Source organism: Somniosus microcephalus, chromosome 1, assembly GCF_052327205.1.
Source record: "Somniosus microcephalus isolate GS21.2 chromosome 1, FLI_Smic_1.0, whole genome shotgun sequence".
NCBI lineage: Eukaryota > Metazoa > Chordata > Chondrichthyes > Squaliformes > Somniosidae > Somniosus > Somniosus microcephalus.
In genome coordinates this window covers 3,894,241-3,918,063 of record NC_140987.1, presented here as the reverse complement: position 1 = coordinate 3,918,063, position 23,823 = coordinate 3,894,241, and the positions used below count along the sequence as shown (strand labels likewise).

Below are 23,823 nucleotides of genomic sequence, written 5' to 3'. Positions count from 1 at the left end.
TACCTAGACAATGTGACCATCTGCGGCCATGACTTGCAGGACCATGATGCAAACCTCGAGAAATTCCTCCGCACCGCCCAACTCCTGAACCTGACATATAACAAGGAGAAGTGCATATTCCGCACAGACCGCCTCGCCATCCTTGGCTGTGTTGTGGAACACGGGGTCATCGGTCCCGACCCGGACCGGATGCGTCCCCTTATGGAACTCCCACTGCCCCACTGCCTAAAAGCTCTGAAGAGGTGCCTAGGGTTTTTTTCCTGCTATGCCCAGTGGGTCCCCTACTATGCAGACAAAGCCCGTCCGCTGATCAAATCCACCTCTTTTCCCCTGATGGCAGAGGCCCGCTCGGCCTTCCACCGTATCAAGAAGGACATTGCCAAAGCCACCATGCACGCAGTGGACGAATCCATCCCCTTCCAGGTGGAAAGCGATGCGTCCGACTTCGCTTTGGCCGCCACCCTTAATCAGGCGGGGAGACCTGTGGCATTCTTCTCACGAACCCTCCAGGGCCCGGAGACCAGACACTCCGCGGTCAAGAAGGAGGCCCAGGCTATTGTGGAGGCTGTGCGTCATTGGAGGCACTACCTGGCCGGAAAACGATTTACCCTGCTCACTGACCAGCGTTCAGTTGCTTTTATGTTCAACAACAAGCAGAGGGGCAAAATCAAAAATGACAAGATCTTGAGGTGGAGAATCGAACTTTCCACCTACAATTACGAGATCTTGTACCGGCCTGGGAAGCTCAATGAACCCCCAGATGCCCTATCGCGTGGCACCTGCGCCAGCGCGCAGATCGATAGGCTGAGGGCCCTCCACAATGACCTCTGCCACCCGGGGGTCACCAGGTTCTTCCACTTCATCAAGGCCCGCAACCTGCCTTACTCCATTGAGGAGGTCAGGACCATGACCAAGAACTGCCAAGTCTGCGCTGAGTGCAAACCGCACTTTTATAGACCAGACAGAGCCCACCTGATAAAAGCCACTCGCCCTTTTGAACGCCTGAGCGTCGATTTTAAAGGGCCTCTCCCCTCCTCCGACCGCAATGTGTACTTCCTCAACATCATTGACGAGTTCTCCCGTTTCCCGTTCGCTATCCCCTGCCCGGACATGACCAGTGCCACGGTCATTAAATGTCTGAACAGCCTCTTCACCCTGTTCGGTTTCCCCAGCTATATCCATAGCGACCGGGGCTCATCGTTTATGAGCGACGAACTCCGCCAGTACCTGCTCGCTAGGGGTATAGCCACAAGCAGGACCACCAGTTACAACCCCCGGGGGAACGGACAGGTGGAAAGAGAGAATGCAACAGTTTGGAAGGCCGCCCTACTAGCCTTAAAGTCTAGGGGCCTTCCGACCTCCCGCTGGCAGGAGGTGCTCCCCGATGCGCTCCACTCGATTCGGTCACTGCTCTGCACTGCCACCAATGCCACCCCTCACGAGAAAATGTTTGTCTTCCCAAGGAAGTCCACATCGGGGACATCGTTACCGCCATGGCTGACGTCCCCAGGGCCGGTACTACTGAGAAGACACGTGAGGACCAATAAAACGGACCCCCTGGTCGAGAGGGTCGACCTCCTCCACGCCAACCCCCAGTACGCTTATATTGCGTACCCGGACGGGCGGGAGGACACAGTCTCCATACGAGACCTTGCACCCTCGGGGACCGCTGTAACCCACTACCCATTACCACCCCACCCCATGACACCCTCGGGGACCGCTGTAACCCACTACCCATTACCACCCCCCCCCCCACGACACCCTCGGGGACCGCTGTAACCCACTACCCATTACCACCCCCCCCCACGACCCGATATCCAACCCCAGCAGCCGGCTCGCCTTGGACCGTCACCCACGAGGACTACAGTCCAGTGCCCCAGCCTACACGGGACGTGAAGCCGGAAGCTCCACCACCCCTGCCGTCGCCACGTCGATCACAGCGGCAGACAAGACCTCCGGAGAGACTCCAATACACGAACTTTTAAATACACTTCACCCCGCCGGACTCATTTTTAAACAAGGGGTGAATGTGGTAAACCACTGTTATACCTGTCTGTATGTGTATGTGTATTCCACTAGGTACAGGTCTGGACATGCCTCGGCTGACTCCTCCCACTATTCCAGGTATATAAGTGACTACCTCCCAGTCCCTTAGTATTCTGGACGGGTCGACCACTCGAGACTAGACCTTCATTCTTTAGTTACTAAAAGCCTGGTTGTTACTCGCTTAACCTCAGTCTTTTGAGTAATTGATGGCGCATGAGCGCCATTTTGTTAAATCGGGAAAGAAGGCAGAGCGCGGGAGGCGCCATTTTAGATTTGCAAGATGCCGAAGACTGGCTGTATCACTGCTTTTGATAATACATTAGAGGACTGGACCACGTATGTGGAAAGAGTCGAGGTATATTTCGAGGCAAACGAAATAGCGGAGGAGAAAAAGGCATCGATATTGCTAAACTTAATGGGCGCTAGAACGTACGGCCTATTGCGGGACCTGATTACTCCAGCCAAACCGAAGGCGAAGAGTTTTAACCAAATTGTTGCTGTCCTACAGGAACACCTAAACCCTGCACCGCTGTTGATAGCAGAAAGATTTAAATTCCACAGGAGAACTCAGCATAAAGATGAGAGCAATGCTGAGTACCTTACGGAACTACGCAAGCTATCAAAGCACTGCCAGTTCGGAGCAGGACTGACAGATACCCTACGGGACAAATTTGTCTGTGGGCTCCTGAGTGAAGGAACACAGAAGAAGTTACTCTCAGAGAAAGAGCTGACGCTAGATAAGGCTTTCAGCGTGGCAGTATCATATGAAGCAGCAGCCAGGGGAGCTGCAGAAATTCAACAAAAACCACAGGAATACGACACCCACGAAATGACACGGGGATTTGCAAAATGCTATCGCTGCGGCAGAACTAACCATGACCAGAAGGACTGCTGGTCCAAAGACAAAATATGCAGGCAATGCAGGAAGATGGGACACATTGCACGAGTTTGCAGGTCTGGGAAGAAGACCAGCGACAACAAAAAGGCTACTAAGGAACCGTACAAGAAAGTACAAAAGATGGCGGACAGTAGTTCCGAAGACCAGATGAGCGATAGTGAATCCGGGGACAGGAGACTAAGCTGTCTCAAACTTCACAATGTAATCACAAAAGAGGATCACCGAACCATTTGGGTGACCCTCACGATAGCAGGGTCCCAAGTTAAAATGGAATTGGATACAGGATCAGCGCTAACCGTCATGAATCGACGAGACTACGAGCGGCTATTTTCACACATACCCTTGATAGAGACATCCATCGTCTTGACGATGTATACGGGGCAAAAAGTATACCCCAGAGGAAAAATAAGGGTGCCTGTCGAATACAACGGCAAGAAAATACGGAAATTGTATCTCTACATACTGCCAAATGGTGGACCACCGTTATTGGGACGCGAATGGATCAGGAAGATAAACTTAGATTGGCACTCCATTCATGCAATGACGGTGGACGGTAAAAAAGATGAAGACGTCACTCCTGGACGATTGTCAACAATCTTAGCTAACGCCAAAGAGATATTTCAACAAGAACTGGGCACGCTTAAAGGCGTAACCGCCTCGATAAAAATAGAAGAGAATGCAGTTCCCACGTTTTTCAAAGCAAGACCGGTACCATATGCAATTCGCCCAGCCGTCGAGGCAGAGATGGAGAATCTGGAGAAGGCAGGCGTGTTGTCTAAGGTCGACTGGAGCGAGTGGGCGACACCCATCGTTCCTGTCATGAAGAAAACGTTAAGCAATAAGTCCGGGGAGCGAAGGAAGATTCGCATCTGTGGGGATTTCAAGGTGACGGTGAACCCAGTCCTTCACACAGTACAATATCCTCTTCCAAGGATAGAAGACATCTTCGCCTCACTGTCTGGAGGGAAGCGTTTTACAAAAATTGACCTAGCACAAGCATATTTGCAGATGGAGGTTGAAGAGTCCTCTAGGAAGTATCTCACGATAAACACTCACAAAGGTCTTTACCAATATCATCGATTGGTATTCGGAGTAGCATCGGCTCCGGCGATATGGCAAAGAGCGATGGAACAAGTCCTGCAAGGGATTCCGGGGACTCAGTGTTACTTGGACGACATCCTTGTGACAGGTGAAGATGACAGTGAACACCTTAACAACCTAGAACAGGTGCTCACTAGACTACGGGAACATGGGCTGCGAGCCAACCACCCCAAGTGCAAATTTTTTAAGAAACAGATATCGTATTGTGGCCACGTGATTGATGAAGAGGGGTTACATAAGTCCCCTGACAAAATTGAAGCGGTTGTTAAGGCCCCAGCGCCTGAAAATGTGTTGCAACTGAGGTAATTCCTCAGATTGGTGAATTACTATCATAAGTTTTTGCCGAATTTGTCGACAATTCTGCACCCACTGAACGCCCTGCTACGAACGGGGGTAGCATGGAAATGGAGCGATGATTGTAAGCGTGCCTTTCAGAAGAATAAGGACTTAATCACTTCAAGGGAAGTATTGGCTCACTACAACCCAGCACTGCCGATCAGACTGGCGTGTGATGCGTCTCCCTACGGCATTGGGGCGGTACTGTCACATAAATTCCTTGATGGTTTAGAGAGGCCGATAGCTTTTGCGTCACGCTCGTTAACTTCTGCCGAGCGTAACTACGCCCAGATTGACAGAGAGGCCCTCAGCCTAGTGTGGGGGGGTGAAGAAGTTCAATCACTACCTGCACAGTCAAAAATTTACTCTACTAACCGATCATCAACCTCTTGTCTCCATTTTCAACCCTCAGAAGGGCGTACCGATAATGACAGCACAACGGCTGCAGAGATGGTCCCTTTTCCTAGGGGCACACCAATATGACATCGAGTACAAAGGAACTAAACAGCATGGAAATGCTGATGGATTGTCACGCCTACCGTTGCCGACGGTGGAAGAAGAAGACCTTGCAGTGGATCCAATGGAGTTATTCCACTCGACCATAGTCGAATGTCTCCCTGTGACGAATGCAAACATAGAAAAGGAAACACGGAATGACCCGACACTATCACGGGTCTATGATTTAACGGTGAAGGGATGGCCAGCACATGGCGAACCACGGTTGCCAGCATTCTCGCCGAGAAGAGAACAGCTGTCAGTGTGCAGAGGAACCTTGATGTGTGGATCCAGAGTAGTAATTCCACCAAAATTGAAGGATAGAATGCTCAATGAGCTTCATGAGGGTCATCTGGGTGGGGTAAAAATGAAGAACTTAGCCAGAGCGTTTGTGTGGTGGCCGGGAATCGATAGAGAAATTGAAGAGATGACCAAGAGCTGTGCAGGATGCCAGAAGGTCCAAAACGCCCCACCACAAGCTCCTCTGCATCCATGGGAGTGGCCCTCATCTCCATGGCAAAGGGTGCACATTGATTTTGCTGGTCCCTTCATGGACTCGATGTTTTTAATTGCGGTGGATGCACATTCAAAGTGGCCAGAGGTAATAAAAATGTCCTCAACCACCACGGAAAAAACTATCACAGTTTTACGAACCATATTCGCCAGGAATGGGCTGCCTGAACAGATTTGCTCTGACGATGGACCACAGTTTGTGTCTGAAGAGTTCCGGAGGTTCTTAAAGAACAATGGTGTTAAGCATTACACATCTGCCCCATATCATCCAGCCACTAATGGATTGGCCGAGAGGTTTGTCCAAACATTCAAGACGGCTATCAAGGCAATGTGTAATGAAGATATACCCCTACAACACAAGGTGGACAACTTCTTGTTTGCCTACCGGAATGCGACACATGCGGTTACCAACCAAACTCCAGCCATGATGTTCTTCAATCGAAGACTACGATGCCGCTTGGATTTGGTTAAGTCAAACGTCCGAAGAGATGTGGAGAACAGGCAGTTTCAGAATATGAATGAAAGGCCGACCAGGTGTTTTAAGATAGGTCAACCAGTTTTGGCCCGGGACTACCGCACTGAGAAATGGCAGCCAGGAACGATTTGTACACGACAAGGACCTCTCATGCATACCGTGGACGTTGGGGAGAGCATTGTAAGACGTCATGCTGACCAGATTCTAGAGTCACTGGAAAACGTCAACTCCACACCACGATCTGATACACCTGGTAATGAAATCGACGTTCCAATTGCAGCTACCGCAGAACCGGTAATATTGGAAGCAGATGAACCAAACAACGACATTGATCCCGACTCAACATTGCCAGAAGAACCTGATACCCCAAAGAGGCGTTATCCAGACAGAATCAGGAAGCCTCCTCAAAGACTGAACTTATAATTGCTTAAACTTAACCAATGTATCTAGCAACCGTAATTGTGATTGTAATTAGTTATCATTTAGTTGTTAAATGAATGTTATGTACTGTTTGTCTAAAAGGGGAGGAATTGTTGTGTATGTACCTTTAAGAGAATAACTGGTCTCAGACTGCAGTACCGGCAGTGACCACCCCTGTATAAAAGGCGCTAGTGAGCCTCTGTTGTTTCAGTTTCACTATTGACTTCCATCAGTAAAGACTTATTTTGTTCCACTCCTGCTGTCCGTGTCTCAATTATTCACGGACGTAATACCTACCACAGATGTTAGGCTAACTGGTCTATAGTTTCCAGCCTTCTGTCTACTGCCCTTTTTAAATAAGGGTGTTACATTAGCAGTTTTCCAGTCTGCCGGGACCTTTGCTGAGTCCAGGGAGTTTTGGAAAATTATTACCAATGTATCCACAATCCCTACCGCCACTTCCCTCAAGACCCTAGGATGTAAGACATCAGGTCCAGGTGATTTATCCGCCTTGAGTCCCATTATTTTACCGAGTACCACTTCCTTAGTGATTTTGATCGTGTTTAGCTCCTCCCCCGCTTTAGCCCCCTGTTTGTCCAGTGTTGGGGTATTCTTAGTGTCCTCTACTGTAAAGACTGATACAAAATATTCATTCAGTGTTTTTGCCATCTCCATATTTCCCACCATTAATTTCCCGGTCTCATCCTCTAAGGGACCAACATTTACTTTAGCCACCCTTTTTCTTTTTATATAACTATAAAAACTCTTACTATTTGTTTTTATATGTTTTGCTAATTTACTTTCATAATCGATCTTCCCTTTCTTAATCAATCTTTTTATTATTTTTTGCTGTCTTTTAAAGTTTTACCAATCCTCTATCCTCCCACTAGATTTGGCTACCTTATATGCCCTTGTTTTTAGTCGAATACTATCCTTAATTTCTTTACTTAGCCACGGATGGCTGTCTTTTCTTTTACACCCTTTTCTTCTCAGTGGAATATATTTTTTTTGGAAGTTGTAAAATAACTCCTTGAATGTACACCATTGATCATGTATCGTCTTACCCTTTAATCTATTTTCCCAATCCACTCTACTCAATTCCGCTCTCATACCTTCATAGTCTCCTTTATTCAAGCTTAGCACGCTTGTTTGAGATCCAACCTTCTCACCCTCTAATTGAATATGGAATTCAACCATGTTATGGTCACTCATTCCAAGGGGATCCTTTACTAGGACATTTTTAATTAATCCTGTCTCGTTACACAGGACCAGATCTAAGGTTGCTTGCCCCCTGGTCGGTTCAGTTACATACTGCTCAAGAAACCCATCCCTGATACATTCAATGAACTCATCCTCAAGGCAGCCCTGCCCAATTTGATTTGTCCAATTAATATGATAGTTAAAATCCCCCATAATTATAGATGTTCCCTTATTACAAGCCTCAATTATTTCCTGATTGATACTCCGTCCAACAGAGTTGCAACTGTTCGGAGGCCTATAGACTACGCCCACTAGTGTTTTTTTCCCCGTATTATTCCTTACCTCCACCCAAACTGTTTCATTATCCTGATCTTTTGACCCAATATCATTTCTCTGTATTACAGTGATTCCTTCCTTTATTAACATAGCCACCCCACCTCCCCTTCCTTCCTGCCTGTCCTTCCTGATCGTTAAATAACCTGGTATGTTTAATTCCCAGGCATTGTCACCCTGCAGCCATGTTTATGTAATGGCCACAAGATCATACCCATATGTAGTTATTTGTGCCATTAACTCGTCTATTTTGTTACGAATGCTACGTGCATTCAGATAGAGAACTTTCAAATATGTTTTGTGACACTTAGTTCCTGCTTTTGCCCTTTTTATTACTTTACCTTTTACTCCATACCTTCTGCCCCTTCCTGACACGCTCTGGTTTTTAATTTCCCCACTGCTACCTAAGTCTATGACCTTCTCTGTTGTCATTTTTATTATTTGCTCTCTAGGAACCTCCCCCCCACTAGTTAGTTTAAAGCCCTCTCTACAGCCCTAGTTATATGATCCGCCAAGACTCTAGTCCCAGCACTGGCCAAGTGAAGCCCGTCCCAACGGAACAGCTCCCTCCTGCCCCAGTACTGGTGCCAGTGTCCCAGGAAGCAAAACCCATTTCTCCCACACCAGTCTTTGAGCCACGCATTTAACTCTCTAATATTATTTGTCCTAGCCAAATTCGCTCGTGGCTCAGGTAATAATCCTTACCCTCGAGGTTCTGTTTTTTAATTTGACCCCTAGCTGCTCATACTCCTTTAACAGAACCAGCTTCCTAGTCCTATCTACGTCGTTTGTACCAACATGGACCACGACAACTGGATCCACCCCCTCCCACTGCAAGTTTCTTTCCAGCCCAGAGGAGATGTCCTTAACCCTGGCACCGGGTAAGCAACACAGCCTTCGGGACTCTCGCTCTCGGCTGCAGAGAACTCTATCTATCCCCCTAATAATACTATCCCCTACCACTACAACATTTCTATTTACTACCCCCTCTTGAATGGCCCCCCGTTCCACGGTGCTGTGGCCAGGTTGCTCATCCTCTCTGCAGTCCCTGCTCCTGTCCCCACAGGGAGTAAGAACCTCGAACCTGTTGGACAAGAGCAAGGGCTGCGGCTCCTCCAGCTCTACCTGCTAGATCCCCGTACCTGCCTCACTCGTAGTCACACTGTCCTGTCCCTGACCATGGGCTACATCTGAATTACTTAACTTCATAGGTGTGACCACCTCCTGATACACAGAGTCCAGGTACTTCTCCCCCTCCCTGATGTGTCGCAGTGTCTGAAGCTCAGACTCCAGCTCATCAACACGGAGCTGGAGTTCCTGTAGCAGCAGACACTTGTCACAGATGTAATCACCGTGAGCCTCAATGGGGTTCACCGGCTCCCACATTTCGCAACAGTAACACATCACCTGCTCCATTCTATGTAATTAATTAAATTTTTTATTGTTAGTTATGGACACCCTCTGCCCGATTTTAGATGCTAGTATCCCCTTTAATTAATTGGATTTAAATTAAATCAATCCCTCTAGTTACACCAGTTAAATGGTTTACCAACAGTCACTCGGCACCAGAAAGGCCTTATTAACTACAACCCACAGAGTTAAAGTGTGAAAAGAGCACCTAACACCCCACTTACCTTCTCTCACACTTACCCAAACTCAGAGCACTCTTTGATGACTCGCACTCAGTGCTTGCTCGCACTAGGACTGGTCTTTTTATACTGTTTGTTTGTTTACAGCCAAATGAGTCACCCCTGCTGATTGGTTAGAAAACTGGTTTCCACTGCCTGCTGTGCCAATTTACTCCTACTGCAGTGTAACCTTGTTTTACTCTTCTTAAACCAACAGAATCCCAAATATTTAACTTTTCCCCTTTACTTAAACTGCTTAAGTAATCTTATCAAGAATGATTTAAAGAGAAATAACAATTAAAGAACTCTCACACTTACCCAAACTCAGAAGGCAAACAGGATACTTTCCTTTATTAGCTGAGGCATAGAATACAAGAGCAGGGAGGTTATGCTTGAACTGTATAAAACACTAGTTAGGCCTCAGCTAGAATACTGCGTGCAGTTCTGGTCACCACATTACAGGAAAGATGTGATTGCACTAGAGAGGGTGCAGAGGAGATTTACCAGGATGTTGCCTGGGCTGGGGAATCTTAGCTATGAGGAAAGACTGGATAGGCTGGGGTTGTTTTCTTTGGAACAGAGGAGGCTGAGGGGAGACTGAATTGAGGTGCATAAAATTATGAGGGGCCTAGATAGAGTGGATAGGAAGGACCTATTTCCCTGAGCAGAAGGGTCAATAACCAGGGGGCATAGATTTAAAGTAATTGGTCGGAGTTTTAGAGGGGATTTGAGGAGAATTTTTTTCACCCAGAGGGTGGTGGGGGTCTGGAACTCACTGCCTGTAAGGGTGGTAGAGACAGAAACCCTCATCACATTTAAAAAGTACTTGGTTATGCACTTGAAGTGCCGTAACCGAAAAGGTTAAGAACCAACAGCTGGAAAGTGGGATTAGGCTGGATCACTCTTTTCAGCCAGCACAGACACGACGGGCCGAATGGACACCACCTGTGCTGTAAATTTCTAAAATTCTATGGTTCTATGATGCCACGGTACATTAGTCTGCTGCTAAACTAAAGTAGGGTGACCATACCTCCCCGTTTTCTGGGGACAGTCCCTGAGGCAAACAATGTCCCCGGTTCACAAAACTCATTCCCAAATATCCTAGCTGCAATTTTATTTGATTAAGGAGCAGTATTGAGGGAGAGCTGCACCGTCAGTGGGGCAGTACTAAGGGAGCGCCGTACTGTCGGAGGGCAGTACTGAGGGAGCGCCGCACTGTCAGAGGGGCAACACTGAGGGAGTACTGCACTGTCGGAGGGGCAGTACTGAGGGAGTGCTGCACTGTCAGAGGGGCAATACTGAGGGAGCACTGCACTGTCGGAGGGGCAGTACTGAGGGAGCGCTGCACTGTCGGAGGGGCAGTACTGAGGGATCGCTGCACTGTCGGAGGGGCAGTACTGAGGGAGCGCTGCACTGTCAGAGGGGCAGTACTGAGGGAGTGCCGCACTGTCGGAAGGGCAGTACTGAGGGATCGCTGCACTGTCGGAGGGGCAGTGCTGAGGGAGCGCCGCACTGTCGGAGGGGCAGTACTGAGGGAGCACCACAATGTCGGAGGGGCAGTACCGAGGGGGCGCCGCAATGTCGGAGGGGCAGTACTGAGGTAGTGCCGCAATGTCGGAGGGGCGATACTGAGGGAGTACTGCACTGTCGGAGGGGCGATACTGAGGGAGTACTGCACTGTCGGAGGGGCGATACTGAGCGAGTACTGCACTGTCGGAGGGGCAGTACGGAGGGAGCACCGCACTGTCGGAGGGGCAGTACTGAGGGAGTCCTGCACTGTCGGAGGGGCAGTACTGAGGGAGTCCTGCACTGTCGGAGGGGCTGTACTGAGGGAGTCCTGCACTGTCAGAGGGGCGATACTGAGGGAGTACTGCACTGTCGGAGGGGCAGTACTGAGTGAGTACTGCACTGTCGGAGGGGCAGTACTGAGGGAGCGCTGCACTGTCGGAGGGGCAGTACTGAGGGAGCGCTGCACTGTCGGAGGGGCAGTACTGAGGGAGCGCTGCACTGTCGGAGGGGCAGTACTGAGGGAGCGCTGCACTGTCGGAGGGGCAGTACTGAGGGAGCGCTGCACTGTCGGAGGGGCAGTACTGAGGGAGCGCTGCACTGTCGGAGGGGCAGTACTGAGGGAGCGCTGCACTGTTGGAGGGGCAGTACTGAGGGAGCGCCGCAGTGACTCACAGAGCACTGTAAGGACATGTGAACACTGACCTGGAGAAGCATCAGGTGAATAAATAGCAAGCTCTCATGGCCTGGCTGACAGTCTCTCTGTGGTCCTACTTCAAACACGCCTCCTACAGCTGTCAGTGAGGAGAGCTCTCTCCAACCTCCCCCTTTTTCTGTGGCTACATCCTGTTCTCTGATGAAGAGTATGGTAGGCAGGTGTCCTGGGCTCAGCCGTGGTCTTTCCAGGGGCTCAGGAACAAAACCTCCCCTATCCTCTGGCAAACCATCCTCGTCCTGACTCTGTGAATCCCCAACCATCAACATCCTGGGGGGTCACCACTGACCAGAAGCTCAACTGGACCAGCCTCATAAATACTGTGGCAACAAGAGCAGGTCAGAGGCTGGGTATTCTGCGGCGAGTGTCTCACCTCCTGACTCCCCAAAGCCTTTCCACCATCTACAAGGCACAAGTCAGGAGTGTGATGGAATACTCTCCACTTGCCTGGATGAGTGCAGCTCCAACAACACTCAAGAAGCTCAACACCATCCAGGACAAAGCAGCCCACTTGATTGGCACCCCATCCACCACCTTAAACATTCACTCCCTCCACCACCGGCGTACCGTGGCTGCAGTGTGGACCATCTACAAGATGCACTGCAGCAACTCGCCAAGGCTTCTACGGCAGCACCTCCCAAACCCGCGACCTCTACCACTTAGAAGGACAAGGGCAGCAGGCGCATGGGAACACCACCACCTCCAAGCTCCCCTCCAAGTCACACACCATCCTGACTTGGAAGTATATCGCCGATCCTTCATCGTCACTGGGTCAAAATCCTGGAACTCCCTCCCTAACAGCACTGTGGGAGTACCTTTACCACACGGACTGCAACAGTTCATGAAGGTGGCACACCACCAAGGGCAATTAGGGATGGGCAATAAATGCCGGCCTTGCCAGCGACGCCCAGATCCCAGGAACGAATAAAAAAAACTGCTTCTCCATGAGAAGAGAGCAGCCAACGCAGGCCTGGTACTGCTGCAGGATTCTCTCCAAAGGGTAAGTAAGAGGCCATCCGCCCCCCCGGCAGCCTCACCGCCCCCCCGGCAGCCTCACCGCCCCCCCGGCAGCCTCGCCGCGCCCCCGGCAGCCTCAACCCCCCCCCGGCAGCCTCAACCCCCCCCGGCAGCCTCAACCCCCCCCGGCAGCCTCAACCGCCCCCCCGGCAGCCTCACCCCCCCCCCCGGCAGCCTCGCCGCCCCCCCGGCAGCCTCAACCCCCCCCGGCAGCCTCAACCGCCCCCCCGGCAGCCTCACCCCCCCCCCCGGCAGCCTCACCGCCCCCCCCGGCAGCCTCACCGCCCCCCCCGGCAGCCTCAACCCCCCCCGGCCGCCTCGCCGCCCCCCCGGCAGCCTCACCCCCACCCCTCCGGCAGCCTCACCGCCCCCCCGGCAGCCTCGCCGCGCCCCCGGCAGCCTCAACCCCCCCCCGGCAGCCTCAACCCCCCCCGGCAGCCTCAACCCCCCCCGGCAGCCTCAACCGCCCCCCCGGCAGCCTCACCCCCCCCCCCGGCAGCCTCGCCGCCCCCCCGGCAGCCTCAACCCCCCCCGGCAGCCTCAACCCCCCCCGGCAGCCTCAACCGCCCCCCCGGCAGCCTCACCCCCCCCCCGGCAGCCTCACCGCCCCCCCCGGCAGCCTCACCGCCCCCCCCGGCAGCCTCAACCCCCCCCGGCCGCCTCGCCGCCCCCCCGGCAGCCTCACCCCCACCCCTCCGGCAGCCTCACCGCCCCCCCCGGCAGCCTCACCGCCCCCCTCGGCAGCCTCACCCCCTCCCCCCCCCACCACCGCGTGAATCGCCACGACCCCTCGGGAGACTCAGGGAACCTCTGGCATCATGGATTCGGGAATATAAGAACCAATAGCCTTGTGGTTGGGCGAAGGCAGTGAGGAGCTGTCTGTCCCACAATCAAAGGCCAGAATCTGGGGCTCCATTCAGTAGCTTCACATCAGTGTTGCAGGTGTAGTGAGGACCCAGCGACCAGGGCACTCTGTCACTGTCACACTACCACCATGGGACATTGATCAGGAGACCCACGGGCATTACACGCCAGCCTGCGATCGCGCCACTTACCGCACGCACTCGACCACGATCTCCACCAGTAACCCATCAGGCACACTCTTCCCTTTCCTCAGCAACTTGGCGGCTCTCGCTCCCAGCTGGGCCCTGGGACTGGGCTGTATGAAAAAACACCAGTCAGCTTGCCCAGTCAAATCCAACTGCAGCAGGCATGGGACACACAGTGATATATGCAGGATCCAATAGAAACATAGAAAAATAGGAGCAGGAGTTGGCCATTCGGCCCTTCGAGCCTGCTCCGCCATTCAATATGATCATAACATAGTAACATAGAGATAGGAACAGGAGTAGGCCATTCGGCCCTTCGAGCCTGCTCCGCCATTCAATGAGATCATGGCTGATCCTCACTGGGGTACAATTCCACAGGCACTGACTCTCACTGGGGTACAGTTCCACAGACACTGACTCTCACTGGGGGACAGTTCCACAGACACTGACTCGCACTGGGGTACAGTTCCACAGGCACTGACTCTCACTGGGGTACAGTTCCACAGACACGGACTCTCACTGGGGCACAGTTCCACAGACACTGACTCTCACTGGGGTACAGTTCCACAGGCACTGACTCTCACTGGGGTACATTTCCACAGACACTGACTCTCACTGGGGTACAATTCCACAGGCACTGACTCTCACTGGGGTACATTTCCACAGACACTGACTCTCACTGGGGTACAGTTCCACAGACACTGACTCGCACTGGGGTACAGTTCCACAGGCACTGACTCTCACTGGGGTACAGTTCCACAGACACTGACTCTCACTGGGGTACAGTTCCACAGACACTGACTCTCACTGGGGTACAATTCCACAGGCACTGACTCTCACTGGGGTACAGTTCTACAGACACTGACACTCACTGGGGTACAGTTCCACAGGCACTGACTCTCACTGGGGTACAATTCCACAGACACTGACTCTCACTGGGGTACAGTTCCACTGACACTGACTCTCACTGGGGTACAGTTCCACAGACACTAACTCTCACTGGGGTACAGTTCCACAGACACTGACTCTCACTGGGGTACAGTTCCACAGACACTGACTCTCACTGGGGTACAGTTCCACAGACACTGACTCTCACTGGGGTACAGTTCCACAGACACTGACTCTCACTGGGGTACAGTTCCACAGACACTGACTCTCACTGGGGAACAGTTCCACAGACACTGACTCTCACTGGGGTACGGTTCCACAGACACTGACTCTCACTGGGGTACAGTTCCACAGACACTGACTCTCACTGGGGTACAGTTCCACAGACACTGACTCTCACTGGGGTACAGTTCCACAGACACTGACTCTCACTGGGGTACAGTTCCACAGACACTGACTCTCACTGGGGTACAGCTCCACAGAAACTGATTCTCACTGGGGTACAGTTCCACAGATACTGATTCTCACTGGGATACAATTCCACAAACACTGACTCTCACTGGGGGACAGTTCCACAGACACAGACTCTCACTGGGGTACAGTTCCACAGACACTGACTCTCACTGGGGTACAGTTCCACAGACACTGACTCTCACTGTGGTAAGGGTTCCACAGACACTGATTCTCATTGGGGTACAGTTCCACAGAAACTGACTCTCGCTGTGGTACGGGTTCCACAGACACTGACTCTCACTGGGGTTCAGTTCCACAGGCACTGACTCTCACTGGGGTACGGGTTCCACAGACACTGACTCTCACTTGGGTACAGTTCCACAGACACTGACTCTCGCTGTGGTACGGGTTCCACAGACACTGACTCTCACTGGGGTACAGTTCCAGACACTGACTCTCACTGGGGTACGGGTTCCACAGACACTGACTCTCACTGGGGTACAGTTGCACAGACACTGACTCTCGCTGTGGTACGGGTTCCACAGACACTGACTCTCACTGGGGTACAGTTCCACAGACACTGACTCTCACTGGGGTACAGTTCCACAGACACTGACTCTCACTGGGGTACGGGTTCCACAGACACTGACTCTCACTGGGGTACAGTTCCACAGGCACTGACTCTCACTGGGGTACAGTTCCACAGGCACTGACTCACAATGCGGTACGGTTCCACAACCATGTACACTCTTCCCCATCGTGTACTCTACCTACCCACAGTTCATATACACTCTACCTATAATCGGGCATGGTCGTGTAGTGGTTCATGTTACTGGACCAATAATCCACAGGCCTGGACTAATAATCCAGGGAACATGAGCTGAAATCCTGCCATGGCAGTGAGAGAATTGGGATAATCTGGAAATAAAAAAACTGTTAATCGGTGAAAGCGAAAACCAAACTGGTTCACCGATGTCCTTCAGGGAAGGAAATCTGCCATCCTTACCCGGTCTGGCCTATATGGGACTCCAGACCCACGCCAAAGTGGTTGATTCTGAACTGCCCTCTGAAGTTATATCAAACCTCCACCAGCAATTCAAGAAGGCCCACCACTACACTCTCAGGGCAACCAGAGGTGGGCATTCATTGCTGGTCTTGCCAGTGATGTCCACAGTCTGGGAATCAATTAAAGAGAACCTTATTATGAACTCTAACCCCTCCATTTAATTCCCAGGTGCTATGTTCTGCCTAAATATTCCCTTATTTCAAAAGAAACAAAGCTCCAGAATATTTGCCCATCGCTGACCCCGCCACTGTTCATTGCTGGCCTGTGGTCCTCCACACTCCCCCACCTCTGCCCGACCCCCAGCTCCTGCAGGAGAGGAACCCCTCCATTTCAGGGAGTATCCGACAATCTCAGTCTGTACCCGGGCCTTTAACCTCCAACTCCATCCTCTGTCTGAAATCTGTCCAGCTGCTTGGTCACTCTCTACGGTTCAGTCTGTGTCTGCGCTGTCGCAGTCTACGATTCTGTCTGTGTCTGCGCTGTCGCAGTCTACGATTCTGTCTGTGTCTGCGCTGTCGCAGTCTACGAATCTGTCTGTGTCTGCGCTGTCACAGTCTACGATTCTGTCTGTATCTGTGCTGTCACTCTGTGATTCACAGTCTGTGACTCTTGCTGTCTCATGAGCCACCCAATCTCCTCCCAGGCTCCACAGTGAGCTGAGCAGAGAGCTGAAAGCAAGCCGAGGTCTGGGCGGCGGAAGAGTGCAGACCCCTGGCACAGTACACGCGTCAGTGTGATTAGTTTGCAGCTGTTGCACAGTGTGAGCTGTACTCACCCGAGCCTCTTTCTTGCTGGTTACGGATGTCTGGGGCTGAGGCGCTTCCTTCACCTCCTCCTGTGGCGACGGCTCTGAGAGATTAACAAATAAAAATCTGCAGCTGTTCTTCGTAAAACCCAATCCCTACCTCGTCCATCGCCATATCCACTTAGGCCAGAGGGGTGTGACCATCGGGACACTGGCAATGACAGTGACCGGCCGGACAGTGACCGGCCGAACAGTGACAGCCGGGGCGGTGACGGGGAGAGTCCAGGCGGTGACGGGGAGAGTCCAGGCGGTGACGGGGAGAGTCCGGGCGTGACGGGGAGAGTCCGGGCGGTGATGGGGAGAGTCCGGCCGGCGAGGGGGAGAGTCCGGCCGGCGACGGGGAGAGTCCGGGCGGCGACGGGGAGAGTCCGGCCGGCGAGGGGGAGAGTCCGGCCGGCGAGGGGGAGAGTCCGGCCGGTGACCGGGAGAGTCCGGCCGGTGACGGGGAGAGTCCGGCCGGTGACGGGGAGAGTCCGGCCGGTGACGGGGAGAGTCCGGCCGGTGACGGGGAGAGTCCGGCCGGTGACGGGGAGAGTCCGGCCGGTGACGGGGAGAGTCCGGCCGGTGACAGGGAGTGTCGGGGCAGTGAGAGGCTCAGTGCCTGCTGCCTATGTGGTGACCTTTGCCCTGGGAAGTGCAGCTCCAGCTGAGGCCTGTGGTAATGGCACTGACCACAGCAGATACTGGTCACGCTCTACAGGTCAGACCCACCTTGAGCACGGTGTCCAGTTCTGGTCAGACCCACCTTGAGCACTGTGTCCAGCTCTGGTCAGACCCACCTTGAGCACTGTGTCCAGTTCTGGTCAGTCCCACCTTGAGCACTGTGTCCAGTTCTGGTCAGTCCCACCTTGAGCACTGTGTCCAACTTGTTCAGAATCAACACCTCAGACTCCCCACACACTAACTCACACCTCAGACTCCCCACACAGCATCTGCACACACCCCTTACCAGGCTTATCGAGTGATTTGCTGCCTTGGGAACCTATTTCAATCAGATCCGTCAATCGCCCCTTGGATGTATTCTTGGACAGTTCACTGAGCTGGTCCTTGGTTGCAGTCGGAATAGGACTTTTTGGAATGTCCTGCCCTTCAGGCGCAGCAACACTCACGGCACCAGATCCTGCAGGAACAGAGCTTCCCACGTCCAGAACCTTGGAACACAACACCCAGTTATCAACAGGGAATGTTCAACCACAGGGAGAAGTCATGGGGTTAGAGGGAAAAGGGAGGGGCAGGGGATGACAGGGATGGGGAAGGGGAAGGGCAAGGAGTCTGGAGTAGAAGGGAGGAAGAGGGGAGAGAGGGAGGAGGGGTGAGGGGGAGGAGGGGTGAGGGGGAGGAGGGGTGAGGGGGAGAAGGGGAGGGAGGTGAGGGGAGGGAGGTAGGAGAGGGGCGGAAGGTAGGAGAGGGGCAGGAGGGAGGAGAGGGGCAGGAGGGAGGAGAGGGGCAGGAGGGAGGAGAGGGGCAGGAGGGAGGAGAAGGGCAGGAGGGAGGAGAGGGGCAGGAGGGAGGAGCAGAAGATGTGAGAGAGGGAGGTAAGGGGAGGGAGGTGAGGGGAGGGAGGTAAGGGGAGGGAGGTGAGGGGAAGGAGGTAAGGGGAGGGAGGTGAGGGGAGGGAGGTGAGGGGAGGGAGGGAGGAGAGGGGCAGGAGGGAGGAGCAGAAGATGTGAGAGAGGGAGGTAAGGGGAGGTAGGGGAGGGGAGGGAGGTAAGGGGAGGGAGGTGAGGGGAGGGAGGGAGGAGAGGGGCGGGAGGGAGGAGAGGGGCAGGAGGGAGGAGCAGAAGATGTGAGAGAGGGAGGTAAGGGGAGGGAGGTGAGGGGAGGGAGGTAAGGGGAGGGAGGTGAGGGGAAGGAGGTAAGGGGAGGGAGGTGAGGGGAAGGAGGTGAGGGGAGGGAGGTGAGGGGAGGGAGGTGAGGGGAGGGAGGGAGGAGAGGGGCGGGAGGGAGGAGCAGAAGATGTGAGAGAGGTAGGTGAGGGGAGGGAGGAGAGGTGAGTGGAGTGATTTCTGCATTCTACCACCTAACTAATCTCCTAACCAGGTCAATAATTTGCCTTCAATTCCATGAGCTTTAATTTTAATTAAGTCTCTTTTGTGGAACCTTATCGAATGCTTTCTGGAAGTCCATATAAACTACATCCACAGACATTCCCCTGTCTTTAATTACTTCCTCAAAACTTCAATTAGATTCGTTGGACATGACCTAACCATTACAAATCCATGTTGGTTCTCTCTAATCAGTTTAAATTTCTCCAAGTGTTCAGTCACTCTGTCCTTAATTATAGATTCCAATAACTTCCCCACAACAGATGTCAGACTAACAGCTCTATAATCTCCTGGTTTCTCTCTCTCACCTTTCTTAAATAATGGAGTTATATTTGTAATTTTCCAGTCTAAAGAGACAGTTCCTCAATCGAGAGAGCTTTGGAAGATTATAGTTCGGGCATCTGCAATTTCCTCACCGACTTCCTTTAAAACCCTGGGGTGGAACCATCAGGTCTGGGGGATTGGTCACTCTTTAGTGCCATTATTTTTTTGAATACTGTTTTCTTGCTCACGTTAACTTCAGTGAGTCTTTGATTCATTATTAGTTTCCCTGGAATGTCAGGTTTATTATCCTCTTCCTCTACTGTGATGACTGACACAAAGTAATTATTCAACAAGTCTGCCATTTCCTGATTTCCATTTGCAATATTACCCCATCTGTTTTTAAAGGGCCCACATTACCTTTGATCAATGTTCCCTAGAAGCTGTGCGGCCGCACGGTATGGGAACGGTCCCGCGCGGGCCGCACGGTAATGGGAATGGTCCCACGCGGGCCGCACGGTAATGGGAACGGTCCCGCGCGGGCCGCACGGTAATGGGAACGGTCCCGCGCGGGCCGCACGGTAATGGGAACGGTCCCGCGCGGGCCGCACGGTAATGGGAACGGTCCCGCGCGGGCCGCACGGTAATGGGAACGGTCCCGCGCGGGCCGCACGGTAATGGGAACGGTGGTAATGGGAACGGTCCCGCGCGGGCCGCACGGTAATGGGAACGGTCCCGCGTGGGCCGCACGGTAATGGGAACGGTGGTAATGGGAACGGTCCCGCGTGGGCCGCACGGTCATGGGAACGGTCCCACGCGGGCCGCACGGTAATGGGAACGGTCCCGCGCGGGCCGCACGGTAATGGGAACGGTCCCGCGTGGGCCGCACGGTAATGGGAACGGTCCCGCGCGGGCCGCACGGTAATGGGAACGGTCCCGCGTGGGCCGCACGGTAATGGGAACGATCCCGCACGGGCTGCAAGGTAATGGGAACGGTCCCGCGCGGGCCGCACGGTAATGGGAACAATCCCGCGTGGGCCGCACGGTAATGGGAACGGTCCCGCGCGGGCCGCACGGTAATGGGAACAATCCCGCGTGGGCCGCACGGTAATGGGAACGGTCCCGCGCGGGCCGCTCACCGGCTTCTCCATTGTAAATACCGCGCATGCGTGGAAAATTAAAGGGACCATGCACTAAAAGAAACAGGCTGTGCAGCACAAAGCGCGGCTCACAGGGAGCATTAGCCTCCACTTCCCTTTCTCTTCTAATATAATTGTAAAAACGTTGTGTTGATTTTGATATCCCTCGCAAGTTCCTTTTCATATTCCTTTTTATAGCTCTTGCTATCCTCTTTGTCTTCCTTTGCTGTTCTTTATATCTCTCCCAGTCCCCTGGATCTACACGATTCTTTGAACTTCTATACTCTTTTCTTTAGTTTATGCTATCTCTCACCTCTTTTGTCGACCATGGCTGTTTTATTGGGTCAGTAGAGCTCTTTCCCCTTACGGGTATAAACTGGTCTTGTATTAAGCTAAATGCTTTTTTGAACACCTCCCGCTGTTCAGCTGTAGTTTTACTCGCTAACAGTTTTGATCAGTTTACTGTCGTCAGTCTCTGCCTCATCCTGTTAAAGTTTGCCTTACCAAAGTCTAGAATCTATGGCCGCGATTTTGCTATTGGTGGCGGGTTGGGTGTGGGTCAGATGGTCGGCGGGTTCCGGTCCCGCCGCCGCTTTCAGCCGGTAAATATTTGTGATTTTGCTTAATTGGGCAACTGAGTCCCTGCGTGTGCGCTCCCCTGGCCAATTAGTGTTTTGGGTCTGTAACTCGCCTCTGCTGATGTCTGTGAGCCAGCTCCATTTAAGGGGCCCGTGCAGACTTGGTTCATTCTCTCATTATTTGCTGCTGGATTTCCTTCTGACAACTGCTGTCATGACTACCTCCAGGGCCAAGGCCTCTCCCCGATTTGAGGAAGACTCCCTCCAGGGCCGAGGCCTCTCCCCGATCTGAGGATCACTCCCTCCAGGGCCGAGGCCTCTCCCCGATCTGAGGATCACTCCCTCCAGGGCCGAGGCCTCTCCCCGATTTGAGGATCACTCCCTCCAGGGCCGAGGCCTCTCCCCGATTTGAGGACGACTCCCCCCAGGGCCGAGGCCTCTCCCCGATCTGAGGACGATTCCCTCCAGGGCCGAGGCCTCTCCCCGATCTGAGGATCACTCCCTCCAGGGCCGAGGCCTCTCCCCGATCTGAGGATCACTCCCTCCAGGGCCGAGGCCTCTCCCCGATTTGAGGATCACTCCCTCCAGGGCCGAGGCCTCTCCCCGATCTGAGGATCACTCCCTCCAGGGCCGAGGCCTCTCCCCGATTTGAGGACGACTCCCCCCAGGGCCGAGGCCTCTCCCCGATCTGAGGACGACTCCCTCCAGGGCCGAGGCCTCTCCCCGATCTGAGGATCACTCCCTCCAGGGCCGAGGCCTCTCCCCGATTTGAGGATCACTCCCTCCAGGGCCGAGGCCTCTCCCCGATCTGAGGACGACTCCCTCCAGGGCCGAGGCCTCTCCCCGATCTGAGGATCACTCCCTCCAGGGCCGAGGCCTCTCCCCGATCTGAGGATCACTCCCTCCAGGGCCGAGGCCTCTCCCCGATTTGAGGATCACTCCCTCCAGGGCCGAGGCCTCTCCCCGATTTGAGGACGACTCCCCCCAGGGCCGAGGCCTCTCCCCGATCTGAGGACGATTCCCTCCAGGGCCGAGGCCTCTCCCCGATCTGAGGATCACTCCCTCCAGGGCCGAGGCCTCTCCCCGATCTGAGGATCACTCCCTCCAGGGCCGAGGCCTCTCCCCGATTTGAGGACGACTCCCCCCAGGGCCGAGGCCTCTCCCCGATCTGAGGACGACTCCCTCCAGGGCCGAGGCCTCTCCCCGATCTGAGGATCACTCCCTCCAGGGCCGAGGCCTCTCCCCGATCTGAGGATCACTCCCTCCAGGGCCGAGGCCTCTCCCCGATTTGAGGATCACTCCCTCCAGGGCCGAGGCCTCTCCCCGATTTGAGGACGACTCCCCCCAGGGCCGAGGCCTCTCCCCGATCTGAGGACGATTCCCTCCAGGGCCGAGGCCTCTCCCCGATCTGAGGATCACTCCCTCCAGGGCCGAGGCCTCTCCCCGATCTGAGGATCACTCCCTCCAGGGCCGAGGCCTCTCCCCGATTTGAGGACGACTCCCCCCAGGGCCGAGGCCTCTCCCCGATCTGAGGACGACTCCCTCCAGGGCCGAGGCCTCTCCCCGATCTGAGGATCACTCCCTCCAGGGCCGAGGCCTCTCCCCGATCTGAGGATCACTCCCTCCAGGGCCGAGGCCTCTCCCCGATTTGAGGATCACTCCCTCCAGGGCCGAGGCCTCTCCCCGATTTGAGGACGACTCCCCCCAGGGCCGAGGCCTCTCCCCGATCTGAGGACGATTCCCTCCAGGGCCGAGGCCTCTCCCCGATCTGAGGATCACTCCCTCCAGGGCCGAGGCCTCTCCCCGATTTGAGGATCACTCCCTCCAGGGCCGAGGCCTCTCCCCGATTTGAGGATCACTCCCTCCAGGGCCGAGGCCTCTCCCCGATTTGAGGACGACTCCCTCCATGCTCTTGTGGAGGGAGTCAGAGGGCGCAGGGAGGTCCCGTTCCCATCCTCTGGGAGGAAGAAGCCACCACAGCAACTAAAAGCAGCCTGGCTGCAAATTGCAGAGGAGGTGAGCTCGAGATCCATGTGCCCTCACACCTGGGTGCAGTGCAGAAAAAGGTTCAATGGCGTTTCTGTGGCCGCAAACGTGACTCCAGGATGGTTTGTTGCCTCCCTGGGGCCAGGGTCATGGATGTCACTGAGCGGCTACAGGGCATTCTTAAGGGGGAGGGTGAGCAGGCAGAGGTCGTGGTCCACATTGGGACCAACGACATAGGTAGGAAGGGGGATGAGGTCCTGCATCAAGAATTTAGGGAGCTAGGTAACAGATTAAAGAGCAGGACCTCAAAGGTTGTAATCTCTGGATTACTCCCGGTGCCACGTGCTAGTGAGTATAGGAATAGGAGGATAGAGCAGATGAATGCGTGGCTAATGAGTTGGTGTAGGGGGGAGGGTTTTACTTTCCTGGATCACTGGGCCTGCTTCTGGGGAAGGTGGGACTTGTACAAGTCGGACGGGTTGCACCTGAACCAGAGCGGGACAAATATCCTTGCGGGGAGGTTTGCTAGCACGGTTGGGGGGGGTTTAAACTAACTTGGCAGGGGGATGGGATACAGAGGGGAGCTGAAAGAGGGGGTGATGTGCTGCCAATTATAGAGAAAAAAACAAGTCAGCTTGGTAGACAGGGCAAATATACAAGGGCAAGGCTGGATGGCATCTATTTTAATGCAAGGAGTCTTGCAAATAAGGTGGATGAACTGAAGGTGTTGATAAACACATGGGAGTATGATATTGTTGCTATCACGGAGACATGGTTGAGGGAGGGGCAAGACTGGCAGCTCAATATTCCGGGGTACAGAATCTTCAGGCGAGACAGAGGGGAGGGTATAAGAGGAGGGGGTGTAGCAAT

The 23,823-nt window shown here is 53.8% G+C and overlaps 1 protein-coding gene across 1 annotated transcript in view; it reads right to left on the bottom strand.

Moving 5' to 3' along the window:
* The window catches only part of LOC147123896 (sperm flagella and cilia-associated protein 2-like), a 536,137-nt gene that overhangs the window by 296,506 nt on the left and 215,808 nt on the right, over positions 1 to 23,823 (bottom strand). Inside the window, exons 13-15 of the mRNA XM_086002564.1 lie at positions 17,894 to 18,095; positions 16,915 to 16,988; positions 13,739 to 13,842 (exon numbers count right to left, since the gene is read on the bottom strand). Coding sequence (XP_085858690.1) covers positions 13,739 to 13,842; positions 16,915 to 16,988; positions 17,894 to 18,095 — 380 coding nt within the window. The remainder of the gene's footprint in view (positions 1 to 13,738; positions 13,843 to 16,914; positions 16,989 to 17,893; positions 18,096 to 23,823) is intronic.